This window comes from Monodon monoceros, unplaced genomic scaffold, assembly GCF_005190385.1.
Source record: "Monodon monoceros isolate NGI ecotype Baffin Bay Population unplaced genomic scaffold, NGI_Narwhal_1 Super_Scaffold_20, whole genome shotgun sequence".
Taxonomy (NCBI): Eukaryota; Metazoa; Chordata; class Mammalia; order Artiodactyla; family Monodontidae; genus Monodon; species Monodon monoceros.
In genome coordinates, this window is record NW_021703777.1 from 116,739,935 (window position 1) to 116,758,618 (window position 18,684).

Genomic DNA, 18,684 nt, shown 5'->3' on the forward strand with positions numbered 1-18,684 from the left:
GATGACAATGGAGAAAGTACTATTTGGGCTCTAAAAACACGCAAGTTGCTGCTCTCCTTGGAGAGCCACATTTGATCTCCCACTTCTTCATACTGAAATGCCATGTGTCACCAGAAAAGACTCTGGGATAAACTGTCTAAGACTGTCCATCCTCTCACAAGGCACAGGTAGGAGAGCAAATAATATGTAATAAAATAGCTTTCCTGGTAATGGGGAAACCAAACTGACATCGGAATCGGGGTGGAGCTGTTTTGATACCACAAGCTCAGCTCAAAGCCCGGTGCCCTCTAGACTTAGTTAGACCACCCCATCCCCTGGCACCCCTCATGGAGTAGTGGACCAAGACCCAAATATTCTTCCATATGCTCCTTTTTTTTTTTTTTTTTTTTAGAACAACAAGCCATCTTTCATTACGTTGATAAGATAATATACTGTGAAAAGTCCCAGGAAAGGTATGTCTGGACACATGTCTTAAGAACATGAGATACAATACTCTAGCTCTGAAATGACTAAAGAATTCCAAGTTTTAACTTTAAATGACATAATTCTGTATTTAAACAAATAGTTTTCTACCAAAATATCAGAAATTTTCAAAAGCCTGAAAAACACTAAGTAGTTCAATTACTTTTCAAATATTACCTATTTTTTTCCTTTAGTATAATAAAATTAGCATTTAATAAGAATCACCCGTTTCTTACAGCGCTTAAGAATTCTCTTGGTTCATTTTAAGCCAAATCTTTCACGTTTAGAATTTTCTGGTTTAGTTGGAAATAGTTTTCATGGGTCTGAACATCCACTTCAACTGATTATTCTGAAATGTGCACATGTGGGAGGAATTGTTAGCCTATGAGACCCTTCTTCAGTAATTCAGATATTTAAATCATCATTTCCAAAGCAAGTCTTCCAAAATCAAATAAATTGCAAAACTAGAAGTCTCCAAAACTGAGTCTCCAAAAAAGAGTTACCATCCTCTGCCAAAACAGACCTCGAATTCTTAATCCCTTGTCCAAAAAAACTGGACCAAGTATTGACGTTTTCCACCAAGCAAGCCACATAGCCACAAATGTTTCTCATTTACTTCACTCCTGGGACACACAGCTCAAATAAAAAATTTCCTGAATACCCTGAATTTCAGATGCAACTTGGAATGCAAGTGATTCATAATGCTTTGCAGGAAACATTATGATCTTCTCTTACCAATTCAGTGTTTCTGGAACGCAGTCCTCAGGAGATAATCCCAACTAATCAGAAGGATGATATCACTGTCAGCCATGTGACCCAAATATTAAGCTCTCTGCCTCTAGCTCAGATGTGATTTTGAACCCTGAGCAATCCACTTCTCCAGCTACTGTTCAAGTAAGAAAGACGTTACCTCAAGGGAGCTAGCAAAGATCCATACTGTGCTCCATGGCAAGAAACATGGTAGCACCGCACTCAACCCCCCCCTTAGGAAAGGCCAAAACCACGTTAAAAGGAATTAAAGGCACTGTCATCACTTCTGCACCCAAAGACTCTCACAGTGGCCTCTGAACAGTCATAGATTCTAATTAAATTCAAGTGTGAAACTTCACATAGCCTCCAGCTAGTTTATGAGTCCTACTCTAATCCCACTCCCACTTCACCCCCATTAGCAAGTCAAACAATAACATCTTGGAGTACCAAAGTTGCAACAGTCATCTTTTGTAGATTCCTATTTGCTTTCAAGGAAGTAAACACAGTTGAAATAGAGGAAGAAAAGTACTGCACTGAATACACCGAATTAACATGAAAACTGTGTAAGTCTTAGAAATCCTGGTTACCAAAAAGGAGAGAAGTGTAGGTGGCTACAATATGATGAAATAAACAGGGCATAGAGTAGCAAATCTGGGTAGCGAAAGATGGAGACAAACACTTACTGACAGTAATCCGTTAACTAAAGAATCCAGTATAAGTAAAATGTACAGTTGAAGGGAACTCTTCAACAAGGATAAACCTGAGAGATTCTGGGGCAAAACTCAAAGCTGAGCATATTACACCTTTAAAGTTTGGGCAAATGGAGAGAGCTACTGATGCTACAGAAATAACAGCCAATAGGAAGAAATGCCCAAAAAGGAATTTGAGAACAGCTTAAAATCATTATTTAAGCATAAGAAGAAAAGAATCTAGTTTAAACAGAATAATATTCTCTACAACACAATAATGAAGAACCTACAAAACAATGGGTTTGCCTAAATTAGGTTTCATGGTTCTACAGGTAATTTTGATATTGTTAACATTTACAAAGGAACACTTAAACTGAGTCTGTAAATTAAAATTAGGATATAACTGAAGATCCTGTGAGATAAGTATGCCTCAGAAAACCATAAAAATATATAAAATACTTGAAAAAAAATAATGTCTACAAATTAAAAAAAAGAGATCAACTTCAATGTGTGATTGGATCAACACATGTCATGAACAATCTAAAAAGTGGCTTGAATACAGCTGGCTGCCAAAAGATCCTATTTTGCATCCCCCACGTGGCCCTTTGGTAAGTCATCTCATTTATCCATACCAAAAGAAACAGTAATCACACTGGTGATCCACTACTTCTTTTTACTGAAGAAATCTGGTGAGCTAATAACATCAGGAAATGAAATATTCTAAATGACTATGTTTTCTGGTTACTTTAAAACCTAATTCTGTGCAGTTTTCCCTCTTGCTCCTGTTGGTTTTAGACTTGGAATTGAGTGAAATCAGCATAAGCTCGCAGAGTTTTGAATAAATGACATAATATATATGAAGCTTCTAGAATAGTGCACATGGGTAAATACTCAAAGAACTGTTAGTTCCCTTATTCTTTTCCCTTCCCTCTTGCTTCTGCCAACCACAGCTTTGCTTCCTCTTCTGCAGTTGAGGATTCAGAAGCTGAGTTTTCACATGTGATAAGTTAATTCCCCAACAGAATGTAATGCTTCTTTATTCTCTTAATGATCTGTCCAATGAGTTTTAATTACAGAGCCCCTCTAAAAACTCCCTGCCTTGACCTTTTCTCTTCTTCCCTTAATTTCCACTGAGGGATCACCGAAGTTCAACTCACAGTTTGTATTAGAGACTAGTGTTGTGTGTAGCACTATACTAAGATATAGGGATACAGAAATCAGGAAAACATTGATCCCACCTGGCAGAGTTAATTTTATGTGCCAGCTTGACTGGGCCACAGGGCACCCAGACAGTCTTTCAAACACTACTCTGGGTTTTCCTGTGAGGGTGCTTTTGAATGAGATTAACGTTTTAATGCATGAATTTGAGTAAAGGAGATTGCCCTCCACAATGTAGGTGGGTCTCGGCCAATCAGCTGAAGTCCTGACAAGAACAAAAGGGTCTCCTTCCCCCAAGTAAAAGAGAATCCTTTTGCCTGATGGTCTTTAAACTGGAATATCCACGCTTCAGGCCTGACAGCCTTTCAAGTGGGACACTAGCTCTTGCTGATTCTACAGCAGCCTTCCAGTCATCAGACTTGAACTAGACCATCCATCAGCTGTTCCTTGTTCTACAGCAGCCTGTTGCCTCTGGACTCAAAGTGGGACATCGGCTCTGCAGATTTTGGACTTGCCAGCCTCCAATTCCTTACAATAAGCCTCTTTCTCAGTCTCTTTCTTTCTCTCTCTGGATGGATGGATGGGCGGACTGAAAGATAGACAGCTATACATCATAGATACAGATATACAGATATAGATACATAGATCCTATTGGTTCTGTTTCTCTGAAAACCCTGAGTAATACAATACCCTCAAGAAGCTCAGAGTACAGTCATAGGGATATACCCAAATAAACTTTCTCCATGAAGCCTTTCCCAAACAATAACACAGAATATGGTGCTATGAGCCAAATAAACCATCAAACAGAAAAACTATCAATAAACATTCACTGAGTGAATTAAAAGTACTTGAAAGCAGAATCCGCCAAGGACAATATCAGCCCATGTAATTCATTCCCTCAAGGATTCTCATAAAGTGAGTGATCTGGTGTCAATTTACAGCTAGGCTTGCCCTTTCCTGCACATGCTGCCTAGATGAGATTTCTCTGCTTTTATGAGTTAGTTACTGTTATTTGAAGCAGGTCATTGGGAAATAAATTTAAAACAGGGAGTACAGTTATAAATTAGTTCATTCCCCTCGCAGTACAGAGTACAAATAAGAAGCAAATAAGCTCACTTGAATGGCAGCCAAGTTCTTCTGCTCCTGAGATGGTGCCTCATGAACAAAGCGAAGCCAGTTGGAGTGCCGTGGGTTGGTAGCATCCAATATGTACAGAACTTCTCCCTTACTCCCACGAACCTGAAACATAAAAGCTCCTGAATTTATACTTGAAGTTAATATTAACCATACTAAATAGATTATCCATACTAAAAATAACATGATATTTTTTCATAAGTATTACCTTTCTTATTAACAGGTGTTGAATAGATGCTGGATTAACATCCGTTCTTCCCTTTAAACATATGTACAAACAGAGCCTACTTTAATTTGGCAGATGTCTAGATGACTCACAATTGCAATCAACTCTCAGAAACATCCTGTGTTGATAGCTCTTTTCTGGTCAAGATTATTTATTTGTAGGTGCATTTCAATATATGTGTCACAAATGCAATTGTTCAGGGGATAACTATAATTGCAAACCATCCCCTTTCTTTCCACCCAAGATGGCAGGGCTGCTTGGTTCCCCAAGTGGGAGGGGTGGAGCTGGATAAATCCTTTCAATTTCTCTCTCCACCTGCCTACGGAATCATTTCCATATGCGGAGAATTTGCTAATCTAACCAGTGGAATCTGACATCCGCTGGGCCACAATTCACATTTTTAACTAGTGGATGAATAAAACAAGTTCAATTTTGTCTTTTCACGGCCTGCTCATGTCTTGCTGAGAACGACGGTGAGCTCTCTGTTTTTTGTTTCTTGCCATAAACCCTCCCGGTCAGATTTACTCAACTCTCAATCAAGGGAGGAGGGTAACTGCCAAAGGAGCAAGTACTCCACTGGGCATTCTTGAATCCAAGTTGCTTCGAATCTAGCTTCTCAAAACCTCTGCATTGTAGGGTACTGGGCACTTGCTCAGTTTAATAAAGCATATACCAATCTCTACCCAATGTTCATTGTGTGTTTATATTCAACTGGAATTGAGGAGAGGAGGGGGGGAAGCAATGAGTGATTAGCACTCCACATCTCTAACACCAAGTAACACAAATATGAACACTATACCTTCACTGACTTGGAGTGGGAAAAAACAAATTCCAGACCTCCAAACTTTTATAAAGTAAAGCACAACTAGCCTAATAAGGTACGTATTTTCATGATACATTTGGACAATCATTCATTCACTGAACAAATACTGATTGAGTCCCTACCATGGTGCCAAGTACTGCTAATGCACTGGGAAGCTTTCAGTGAACAAGACAGATAGATGAAGCCTGACCTCACAGCACTTAAGAGCAAACAAGCACAGAATATAACTTCAGGTAAAGGTAAGTGCTATGAAGACAACTAAAGCATAAGAGGAGGATGCAGAGTGAGGGGAGAAGGGTTCTTCCAGATGAGCTGGTCAGGCAAAGCCTCTCTGATGAGATGACCTGAAAAGAGTCCTAAATGAAGGGAGGGCACAGCCCAGGGGAGAGCTCAGGAAAGTGTGGTTCCAGGCTAGAGGGAACAGCAAGTAAAGGGCAAAAAGAAAGGCCCTGAGTTGGAAACAAATTAAGAACAGCAAGAAGGTCATGAGGCTGGAACAGAAGGAGCACCAAGACAATGGTGGGCGTTGAGATCGGACAGGCTGCCATAGGCCAGATCGTGCACTGACCTGGAAACCAAGAAGCCACCCCTACAGGTCAAGTTACCCAAAAGCTGCTGTGTAAGAACATCTGGTGCATGCACTGCAAGGACTGATATTCAAGATTCTAATACATATTGTCTGGGAAAAAATACAGTTAGCCTGCCCCTTGTATCTTATATCTGCCATGTTTCTCAAACAATCCCTGTTTTCTTAAGGGCCCAAGGATCCTCAATAATCATTTAAAAATCTCTCTAATAAATGGCAGACCCTCACTGGAAAGCAGGGATTTAATTTTCAATACTGTAATCGCTAAAAGAACGTAAGACTATAAATACGTCACATTTACATCTCGTATGTTTAGGTGTGAAGCTATGGGAATTTCTCACTAAATAACAATCTCACGCTGAGATCTGCTTTGGGAGGCCCTTGAAAACTGTCCTGGCTTCCTGCTTACCCGTTAACTCAGAACCCCTCACTGCCCACTGGGTCATGCCAAAAATGTCCAGCCGCACTGCTGGGAAAAACAGGACACTCTACAACCCTTCCTCAAAGAGGACACCAGTTCACATGTGTTTAAGCAGAGTAAAAAGGTAATTCTCAATATCTGGGTACAAAGTCTCCTTTCCAGGCTCCTCCACAGCTACAGTAGCAAAACTGTTTATACTGACAACTAAATAAAGCAGAACAGGTAGCATCACCACTAGATACCTGAAAGATAAATTTTCTCAGAACTGAAATCTAAAACCTACAACTGTTGTTGAAATCCACACAGTCCAACTAATTCTATGTAGGGAAACACCAGCGTGCTGGCCCATGGCAGACCGCATTTGAGAGGAGAGAACTACCTACAGAAACTGGTTAATGGCTCTTCTTAGTTATACATTTGTTACCCAGTATTAAGTACAATATATATCAGATGTGTTTGACATTTGAAATTCTTTCTTCAAAGATGTGAAACACAACAAAGATTTCTCTGTGACTTATTATAATAAGCCCATTTTACCAGGGGCATTGTTTGTTCCTTATTTTTTCAGCTTTTTCCCAGGCCCTTTGGCTCCAGCTATGTTGAATGACTCAACAACTCAATTCCAGTCCATTAGATGTATGCACTTTCTGGTTGTCTATTACCTTCTCACATCATATTCTGGCTTAAGAGACATGCACAATTTAATTTTTTATTAAAATTCTTACAAGATTTGTCACATTCAATAATCTAAATTTATATATTATCGCTTATACTCTCATAACAACACTATAATGATATACTACAGTGGCCTACACATTCATATTTGAGATAACTTGTTTTGTTCATTAACAGAGCCATTGCCCATTTGTTTCACTCTAAACATCCTTACCCAAGTGACTCTTAAGTCCCTGCACAGTCTTTGCAGGCTACCTGTTTTCTCCAGCTTTCAAGTGGCTGGTCCTTTCCTCGTTCCTCCATTCCAGTCCTCAACACTTCACTGCAAGCTGCTGGATTATCTGTTCACATGACTTTTATCTCCCTACCCTAACCCCGGCGTTCTCCTCACTGAAATATCTAAGAGACATCCAAGGATAATCTAATCCATCTTTCCTCTTCCCAGAGAAACCAAATCAAAAAAACTCTAGACAGATGGCTATTATTAAAGTCTCCATTTATCTATTTTAATTTGATACTGAACCCTGAGGGAATAAATTGAACATTTTTTTTAAAGACTAATGAATAAAGAAGATCCAAAATTCCTCTTAGTACCATGTTCCAGCATCGAACTGACCTTTGCAGCCAATGTGTATTGTTTTTCCTTTCAAATCTAGTCTTCCAAATGCCATCTTATTCTATTTGAATTTTCATGGAAATGAAGTGTATTGGTTACTGTCCTACTGAGGGTCATCTTCTGAATACCTGGGGCCTACAAAGAAGTCAAATTCTCATCTTGCAGTAAAAACCATCTCAATCCCAAACTCTGATCTGCACAGTCTTCCTAAGCCAGTTACACAAAAATAAGTTAGCTAAAGTAGGAAAGGGAAAGAAACCCTCATGTGAAAATGAAAACCTTCCCCCCTTTAATCCAGTCATTCATATCTCTAGGACTTTGTCACTGTATATTAAATGAAAATTATCACTGCGCAGGAACTTGGCAGGTTCTACTCTCTGTCAAATGCTACCGACATCCTTTTGCAAGGTCCAAGACAATGTGCTACAACGGATCTGTCTTTTTTCCAGATTAAAGATCAGCAGCATTAAATATGTCACAGTTTGTCTTCCCACCCAGCAAAGGACAGAAGAAATCACAGAAAGATTCAGCTCAACAAAAGTAAACCCTAACATGTAAATGAAAGAAATGGAAATATGTAATCAAATAAAATATATAAGAATTTTTCTTTCCTTAAATTTAAATATTTTCCCTGTTAAATTGTGTCAACTATAGACAGAAAAGCTTATTTATTACTTGGATGGTTCATTTTCACAGCAGAAGGTTCGACAATGTTGCTCTATTATTTTCCTTCAATTATTTTGAATGCCTGAGGAATCTTTCACTCAACACATACAGGACATCAGGGTTCGCAGAGCAAAGCTAATCAGCCAGATTGGTCCCCAGACATGGCAAAATGTACCCAGTGGAATTTTATTTAACATATGGTAAAATTTAATGGCAGTGAAATATAGTCAGTTCCAAAAATATACAAATAATATCCTTAATTAGAAGTCACAATATGTTATGTTGATTTATTAAAGAAAATATATTTTCCTTTCTGTCTTTCAACAAGACTTTTCAAAGAAGGTAGTTTTAAGAACTAAGATTTAGAGTATGGATGTCTTTAGAGGATAAAATGTCATCATATTTTTGTATTTAAATTACAGGCATTCTTTCGGCAATTGTTTTTAACTGAAGTAAGGCCAGATGCCCTGCCTTCAGTATTTAATTACCCAGGCTTCATGATATCTTTAGGACCACAAAAAACTAAGTGTGCTCAAATAATCAATTCTGACAGCACACTGTTGTCAGATTTAAACTAAAGAGACACTTTCAGAAATCAGCAAAGATCATCCCTAGGAAATGCTAATGATTTACAGTTTCTAAGCAAAGGGATGGTTTTTTCCTGTTGATTTTTTTTTTTTTTTTTTGCGGTACGCGGGCCTCTCACTGTTGTGGCCTCTCCCGTTGCGGAGCACAGGCTCCGGACGCGCAGGCTCAGCGGCCATGGCTCACGGGCCCAGCCGCTTCGCAGCATGTGGGATCCTCCCGGACCGGGGCACGAACCCGTGTCCCCTGCATCGGCAGGCAGACTCTCAACCACTGCGCCACCAGGGATGCCCTTTCCTGTTGATTTTTCAAAGTATTCAGTCTAAAATTCTTCCCAGCTTTGGTGCCTTTAAACACACACACACGTATCACCATAGCGTATCTACTTATATCTCCCCCACATAGTGTCTCATGATCCTAATCCCCAGAACCCCCGTCCTCAGATGGCAAAGCACACAGAGAGAAAACACAGGCTTTTACAGATGACTCTTTACTGAATAACATCCAGAATATAATACACACAAAATTAAATAACTTAAAAAGACTGATGAGAAAAATAAAGTCTCTTTTTCATCATAAATAATTAGTGCCCTAAATATTTCAAGCTGGAAGGAACCTCAAGAAGGCATTCTAGAGTGGTAAAAAATGGTAAAAATGCTGGACCAGGAATCAAAAGGCCAGATGTGATCCAAGCTCTGACTGTATCGCATAGGGTGAGTCATTTCCTCTAGCTGAGCTGAGCCATGGTCTCCTGACCTCTAAAATGGGGATGACGGTCCCTGCCCTGTGACCCCACAGACACTGCATGAACCTCAAATGAATAAGATGCATGACTTCTTTATACCAATGAATATTTTGCAATCACAAAGTTATCAGTACACTGAGGAAAGTGAGGCTCACAGCAACTAACAGACATTCTTAAAGACGAACACTGCTTTCAACAGCACAGCTGGGCACGTATGTACCATTTTTCTGCCGTGTCAGCTTTTTCAAGGAACAAACATGAAGGATGTCCTTAAAACCCCTATTCAAACCCAAATACATACAAGTAGCCTCTGCTTGGACACCTGAAGTAAGAACAGGTGCCATTACTAGGCAGTAGCAAACCCAGGTGTAGTTTCAGCTGAGTTGACACTCTTCCTTACGCCAAATTCAAACATGTTGCTCTGTGACCAACTGCCTTCAATCCCAGCTCTGTCCCTTCAGTAGTTTTAATTTCTCTCCTACATACATATAGCCCTTCAAATTTCTGAAGGCAGGAGTCCCTCCTTCTCTACATTTTCTCTTCTACAAGAAAATAACTCTTTCCTTGTCTGATGTGATAAACGTTCCTTCACCATCCTGGTTGTCCCCTTATAGATGCACACTGATCTGTCAAAACTCTCTTAACACGGGACAGGAGTCAGCACACAAAGGACTATTATGATCTGGGCACTGTCTCTACTGACGCAATTTAAAATCACAAAAGCTTTTTTGGTTGCCACGTCTTAGCTGAGGTTGCCTTTTTAATCACGTAAGCTGTATCAAGGAAGTTCTCCTGATACCGTCAAAGGCAAGTTTAACTGAGGAACTCGGTTAGGTTTCTGTAGGTAAGCAAATCCTGTACTTGGGCACCTGTACAGATTGGTTCAGAGATGGAAACCTTTTATTTGGTACTGTCTCAATAAATATTTTATTCACTAAAAGCTCAGCTAATGTGTCTTTTTTTTTAACTGTCTTGCCTTTATTTCCTTTAAAAGTTCAAAAATAATTTATAAGAGATAATGAGAGACTTACTTTAAAAGCACTCCATATCTTGCTTTTCAAAGTACTTTTTAAATTGGGCTAATTTTTTAAAAGAAGAAATAACTGACATGACAACGTGAAAGGCACAGTGAAAAGCATATCATCTTTTGCATGGTAAATTTATGAGAGCGCCTTAGCAGTGTAGCCACTGTCCCTTTCCACAGTTTTACAAACATGTTCAGACAGTCAGATTTCAGTGACATTTTTGGATAGACTAGTTTTTTACTGCATAGAGAATAAAGTAAATTTAGCTGGCATTAGCTTATTATACCCACCGCTTTAGGGGTTTTCTGTAAAGAACATGCAAAAGATAGTGTATAAATACTGTGGCATCCATTTGGACTGCTTAGTGGCTTTTTATTTTTACATTTGATTTTGTCAATATCATAAGGCAGGTAACTTCTCTATAAGTAAAGTATTATTTCACCAAGGAATCAGAAAACCACATTAATAAAGTCAGCATGTCTTTTGACAATTTGGTGTGATCCATCAGATCCATTAGAAATGATTCACAAAACTTTAAATCTGGTTAAAGTTTTATGAGCCTATAGCGTTGCTCTATTTTTAATACAGATTTGAGACTTAGACAAAGCCTTGAAGTCAGCTTTTGGAGAACCCTCCCTATGGTATATTAAAAGGGCACAGAAAATATGGCAAAAATAAGAAAATTTTAGTAGCAAAATTCTACTTATCAGACATGAAAGCATTTCAAAGAGTTGGTCATATAAAAAAACAATGATAATCTCCAAGATCCAGAGATCATAGTTTTGATACTATTTTTAAAAGATGATGCTTTGTATCTGAACATTTCTGGGCAAGGGTTATAGAAACACTGAATAACAAAGAGCACTGTGCAGTCCACAGGGAGAAAAAAATGAAAAGAAAAAGAAAGATCCATTTTTCCTTTGATTCTTATCTCCTAACCCAAATTCCACTGGTGTAGTCACTGTTTTTAGATTTTTCCTAAATATATAGCTTTTCTACAGCTATTAAAATTGAATCTGCCCAGCCCATTTAAATTAACTGTACTCTCTTCATTCACGTCTTCAAAATATATGCAACTTCCTCGATAAAGAAACAAATGAATTATCTTATTATAAGAATACACCTAAGGCAATCAAGTATTTCCCAATCACTACGGTTCATCCTTTCCCTTCTTATAATCATCCAACAACCACAGTTCTGTGCTGAAGAATTCTAAAAGGTAACATTAGTTATCAGTAAACAACACTTATTTAACAACATCTACTGTGCAGTTCTTTATCGGTTATTTTAAAACATGCCATGAGAAGCAACAAATGAAATTCTAGAATATAGTTCCTTTATTCAACATCTTCAGTATTAATAAAGAAACAAAACATGATTTAAACAAAAAACCCACAAAGCAATGCCTGGTTATTATAAAGCAGATATACAAATAAACTTCATTCATTTCAAAAACATTTAGTACATACAGATATAAAGTAACACACAGTTCCAAGTCCTGAGGATGGACCAAAGTGAAAATAAAATATTAGAAAAGAGTATGTTATGAAAATCTTTCAGTAGACAAGGTTTGCGAAAGGAGTAAACCCAGCAGGCCTCAGAGGCCTGCTTGTAAGATTGGCCTTTGACTGGCAATGGGAACTTGTGTTCTCAGGGTGCCCCCAGTAAATAGTTAATGGGTAAGGGTGGTTCACTGTTCCTGGACAGTGTGAACACTACGGTTTATGCTGAACACCTGCTTTTCTTCTGGGAATCTGGAATTTTGGTGCATGCTAAGGCAGAAGGTGCCTACGAGCCCCCAGTAAAAATCTTGGGTACTGAATTTCTAATGGGTCTCCCTGTACAGAAACATCACATGTGTGTGGCTGCTTTTTCATGACTGGGAGAAGAGTGAGCTCTGTGTGACCCCTCATGGGAGGGAGAAAGCGTAAGGAAATCTATACATGGGTTCCTCCAGACTCTACCTGAGCCTTCTTCCCTTATGATCCAGCTGTACCGCCTTGCTACATCACTGAAATAAATCTTACCCATGAGTACAACTATATACTGAGTCCCAGGAGTCCTTCTAGTGAATCTCTGAATGTGGGGTAGTCTTGGGAATCCCCAACACACAAGATGAGGCTAGTTCCAGTTGCTGAATGAATGGCATACAAATTTGTCAACAGAAGAGGTAGAAAATCATTTCAAGATCAACAGTTTTATCATACTCATATTTAAATTACACAAATTAAACTACATCCATTCAATGAAAGGAAAAAATAAATATGAAAAAATCAAAGAAAGAAAATAAATATTATAGTTAGGACCGTTCCTTTTCACGGTCCATAATTTTAATGACATGAGATTGTTGCCATATGAACTGGTTTGAGAACCTAAACCCTGCATAAGCTGTGATTCCACTGCAGGGAATGTTATCCCAATGAAAGAACGGTAGAGCAGCTGAGTCATTTTGTGCAGAGGAAGCAAGATGAATGACACTGGTAAATTTGGTTGGGAAGACACAGCTAGTAAAGAACAAGGGGACTCAAATGTGGTGGTTCAGGCAGCAAAATCAGAGAAATAACAAGAAATAAACGGGAAATGTGTCAATTAGGAAGTTCTGTGCTTCACCTAACAGAAAGTGCAAAGGCTAATCAGGATGCGGCCCAGCAGGAATCATCTTCTTGGTAATAATGTACTACTACATGGAGGAAGAGTGGAAAGTAGGAAAGAGGATTCAACTGGGAAGGATGAAGGAGAATGGATGATGGGTGGGCATCCAACAACTCTAATACGCAGGATGGACTGCGTGTGGAGGGAAAATTTTATGAAAGGAAAAAGAATTAAATAGGCTATTACCATGACCTAGGTGTGAAATAATAAGGCTCTGGAAAGAGGTACGGGTAGGAAGTTTAGAAGCCCTGAAAGTTGGCACCTAATACCTGAAAAATAGAGTATAGAAGAAGGAAAATCAGACAGACCATTCCCCTAGAAGGTCTGAATCCAAAGAAGAGGAAACAAGATAGACAGGCATATTTAAGGCAGCTATAGGAAGGAATACAAACACAGAATGTAAATAATATTTATGTCATATGCAAGCAGAGAAGAAAGTAGAAAATTCTTCTCAAATCCTCCTCCCACACATCTAGCCCTTCAGGTGGGTTGGCCAAGGATTCCCTACTCTCTATAGTTGTCATGATACAGCGGAAAGATGTTGGAATATGACCCTCACGTACAATTCACAGAAGGTCCTTGAGTATCACAGGACAGTATCGGTAAGGGTAATTAACAGTATATCCTCCGAACTAAGGATGTTCGGAAAAGGAAGTCTTCTTCAAGGAGTGGATCTTCACCTGCTCCTGAAAGATTTAGGTTTCTCACTCAAAATTTCCAGAGAAAGTTCTTACTTCCTATCATCCAAATGTGAACAGAAGGACAGCCTCAGAAGGGGCCACAACAACCATGTTGTACGTAATTCTCTCTTACTGTAGCTCATTTTCTAGAATTCTGCCAAAAGGCTCATGTTGCCCGGAAGCAGGGTCACTGGAACAGGAGTGTCTCCCTGCTACAGACCAAGCTGTGTCTGGCATCAACCATGCTCTGGCAACAAAAGGGCTGGCAAGGAATGCCATCCAAACCTGGAACACAAATATTTCAGCAGAGGATGTTTTCTGATAAAGAAAGCTGGGGCTTTCCCCTTGATCTGATTTCTCTTCAGCTGGCCATACACGCCCAGGCCTAGGGAGTCAACGGAAATGAGAAATCCCCCTGGGAAAGAGCCCTTGAGAAAAAGAATCTTGGAGAATCCAAGGGACTCTTCCAGAGTGTGGTCCCTTCCAAAGGCCTGGGGCTTACTGGGCTATCTTTGGGGGCCCTCTGACTCTACCACTCAGGCCACTTAACCCTCACTCTCAAATCCCTGCACCTCTGAGACCAGCTCATGGCCTACTTGAGAAGAATATGGGCAGACACTGAGATTATTCATTCCGTGCTATTGCTAAATCAGCCCTGATATCAATCCTGCTCCAACTCTGGTACTACAAAATCCTAAAGTTGCATTCTTGATTTGTTCTCTCATGGGATAATCTGCTATCTCATTCCCAACCAAGTCCCTAAGTGACTGGGATCCCACCCAGCTTGCTTTACATACAACATACTCACTCTATTCACTGGATTCCTTTCCCTCAACCCTGACTTTTTTTTAACAGGGCACAGTCATGCGCTGTTGGATTCATCCAAGGCCAGATGAAGGCCAGCCCAGGTCCCTGCCAGTCGGTGCTCTTTGGTCCTCTACGTGCCAGCAGTCCCACTCCTCGGGGATGGGTAACCCAGATGGCAGATTATAGTTCCTGGGCATCAGCTCAGATGCTCCTCAAAGACTGATCTCCTAGATTCTTATCTACCCTTGGACTCAAATCCCAAACCTGGGCCTGCTTCTGGATCAGATGCTCTGCCTCTTTCTGATCAAGAGAATACACCAGGACTGACCACCCTCACCTCCATCAGAGCATCCTAAACTTTTCTTGTTAAGATGTCAAGGAAAACTATTGGATTTGGGGTATGTCCTGGCAAGGATCTACTATCTGAACATAAAGAGCATTTTCCTAATTGAGTATTTTTCCACACTGACTCAAAATCTATCTTCAAATCCATGCTCCACACTCTCCTCAGAATTCTCTCTGTAATTCACCCATCTCCCCATGCTAACGCCTATTTAGAAGCTGCCTATTTTCTGCCAGAAGTCCTTGGCATGACATAGGAGGCCCTTCACATGCTGATTTGTCTTGTCTCAGCCCAGGTCACTCTACCCATCTCCCACGGCACTGCACACAGGTACACACCTACACACACCTGGCCCAGGCAATCTAAGAACACACATCTTCTGCCTGGAAGAGGGGAAAAGTGCTCACACTTCCACCTGAGGGATGCTCACATGAGTCAGATCCCATGACAAAAGGCTCTCATTTGGCTATCATGTCACTCTTACCGAAAATATGCCTTTGATTCAGTCAAATTCACTCTACGAAAACCAAAACATAAAAGAAAATGATACTGCTTTAAATAACAAATAATAATAATAGAAACAGCTAACTGTTAGTTGAGTGTTTATTATGTATCTGGCACTTTGCTAAGCACCTTTACAGATGTTATATAATTTACTCCTTGAAATAACCTATGAGGTAGGTGTTACATATTAACTACATTTAACACATGATGAAACTGAGGCACAAAGAGAATAAATAATTTGTCCAAGCTTTCACAGTTAGTTAAGTACTAGAGCTAGAGTCTGAACCAAGACAATCTAATTCCTGAGCCCACCACATTACACTATCTCAATATACTTACAACCTTGGTCACCAGCTGCTGACCGATATGCAGAATTCTAAGAATAACTCCTCAGGACCCTCACCCTTGTAGAATGTCCTCCTGTTTGAGTGTGAGTGGAACCTTGAGTACGATGAGATATCACTATGATTATGTTGTACTGCAGACAGAAGACTATCCTTGGGGACAGCCTAATCCAATCACACAAGATGCTTAAAAGCAGAGTTTTCTCTGGCTGATAGCAGAAAAGAAGTCAGAGAGCTAGAAAGCATGAGAGGAATTTGACATGAGGGAGATTCTCCACTCCTCAGATGGACAAGCCACAAGGCAGTCTGAGAGCAACCCCAAAGAAATCTAGGGACTGAAAACAAACCCAGCAATAGAATAAAGAACTCAGTCCAACAACCTCAAGGAATTGAATTCAACCAACAACCTCAATGAGCTTGGAAGCAAACTGATTCTCAAAGTCTCCAGATAAGATTACTCAGCCCTGCCAACACCCTGATATGACCTTGTAAGACCCTTAAGCAGAGAATCCACCTAGACTTGTCACCAATAAAACTGTAAGATTAAAAAAAGGATGTTGTTTTAAGCCACTAAGTTTGTAGTGATTTGTTATAGGCAAAAGCAGAAAACTAACAACCCTCTCCTGGTACCAAAAATCTACATTAGTTTTCTATCACTGCACAACAATTACCACAAACAGCTTAAAAGGATACCCATTTCTTATCTCACAGTTCTACAGGTAAGAAGGCTGGATGAGCTCAATGGGATTATGTGCTTAGGGTTTGTGAAGAAGGCTCTGTGCGGGAATATGCTTCCAAGTTCACTCAGGTGGTTGGACAAATTCCAGGTCCTTGAAGCTGTAGGACCAAGAGACTTGCTTCTTTCACTTTAGATGACATAATAGATGATGATTTATAATCTGCAAATAATGTTAATTATGTAAAAAAGAATGTGAATGCCTTTAAATATAATATAAACTTATGTTTAATGTAAGGAATTTAGTCTTATAGTAAATGAAAGAAGGGGAGAGAAAAAATAGGGAAGGGACCTAACATGTATTCTTTTTAAATTTTAATTCTAATTCTTAGGTTACAGAAACAATCAGTTCCTCTTAAAAAAATAAAAAGTAGATGCTTCTACATTTCCCATTTCATCAGTTCTCTCCAAATCTTAAACTTTAAATTATGGGGTTTTTTACATTTATTATGGAGCTGCCTGAGTACATTTTCACTAGTGTATATAGAGACATCAAACTTGTATCAAGAACTTCACACATAAGGAAACTACTGACCATAAATATTTTTCTATTACTTTCTCACCTCATAAAGACATATTAAACCATTAAAACTACAGATGTAGAACACACTGAAGAGAAGAAGTTGGGGAAATTGAAAATCAAAAGGTATTATATAACACTGGTTTGAGTTTTTAAAAGTGTGCTTACAAATCTAGGGCTTTCCCCAAGGGAGTGTTTTTAATTTTGCAACAAACTACCTTTTAAGATAAGTCATCTAAAATTACAAAGTGACAAAAACACCTTCTTTGCCCAGAGATATCTCATTTTACTGCCAGCTGTTAGCTCAAAAATGAGAAAAACCTGTCTTATGCACAAACAAAAATCCTAATATTAAACTCTAATGACCAGCTCACTAGACCCAGGACCTTACCTTCCAAATGTGTTCACAGGGTGAAACGGAAACAACATTGGAAAGTTGCCTGCAATGAACTCCTGCAAGTCAGAACAACTTAGACATGTGGGTATTATTACCATGTTCTGTAACATGAATAAAGATTTTACTTTTATTAACAGTCCCTTACTGACTCTAAAACTGACTGCTTTACTCATCTATTATTACCCAATTATATTTACCTTTAATAGGTCTCTACTACAGAAATATCTACAGTTCTTAGGCTTTTACCTGAACAAGAATTGGCAATGACCCTATACAACATCACAATACCATATATATATTTTTTTACATCTTTATTGGACTATCATTGCTTTACAATGTTGTGTTAGTTTCTGCTGTACAACAAAGTGAATCAGCTATATGTATACATATATCCCCATATCTCCTCCCTCTTGACCCTCCCTCCCAGCCCCTCTGTCCCACCCCTCTAGGTCATCACAAAGCACCGAGCTGATCTCCCTGTGCTATGCAGTAGCTTCCCACTAGCCATCCATTTTACATTTTACCATATGTTTTTGAAAGCTGATTTTTTTTAAGTTTATTTTAGAAAAGTAATATGGTGCATACACTGTATTTATGTAATGTTTTCTACAGGGTTTGGAACACCATCCCATAGTCAAACACATTCATGTTTCTGCAACTAAAAGTATGAATAGTCATCTAAGTAGGATAAAAACAAAAGGCTACAAATGGCCTCACATAAGTTCAAGTCAGATTCTGCTGCTAAACATGTTATTAAAAAAGAAAAAAAGAAATTTGGTTTTCAGAGCTTTTTAGATTTCCGACTTCCAGGTAAAGGTCTATGGACCTAGAGGTTAAAATGAGAAATTAACCCGTTAGAGTACTTTCTCTCCACAGAGATGACATAAATGTATTAGAATGATAACAGATTCTCTGGCAATAGTACAGCGCTACAGAATTAAAGAAAAACATGCTAATTTACCTGGGAACAGAGATCCTTATTGTGCTAAATGTGTAAAAGGTTGCATGGACAGTAGGCAGTCTATAAAAGAGCTAAAAAAACAGATTTCTTGGTGGAGAACTACCCCGACACTGTCTTTGACCTGGAAGTGAAGCCCATAGATTAAAAACTAGGCACAGGGGCTTCCCTGGTGGCGCAGT

At 39.2% G+C, this 18,684-nt stretch overlaps 1 protein-coding gene across 1 annotated transcript in view; it reads right to left on the reverse strand.

The window, feature by feature from the left end:
• The window catches only part of PRDM5 (PR/SET domain 5), a 211,136-nt gene that overhangs the window by 132,447 nt on the left and 60,005 nt on the right, over positions 1–18,684 (reverse strand). Inside the window, exon 3 of the mRNA XM_029234546.1 lies at positions 4,176–4,298. Within this exon, the coding sequence (XP_029090379.1) occupies positions 4,176–4,298 (123 nt within the window). The remainder of the gene's footprint in view (positions 1–4,175; positions 4,299–18,684) is intronic.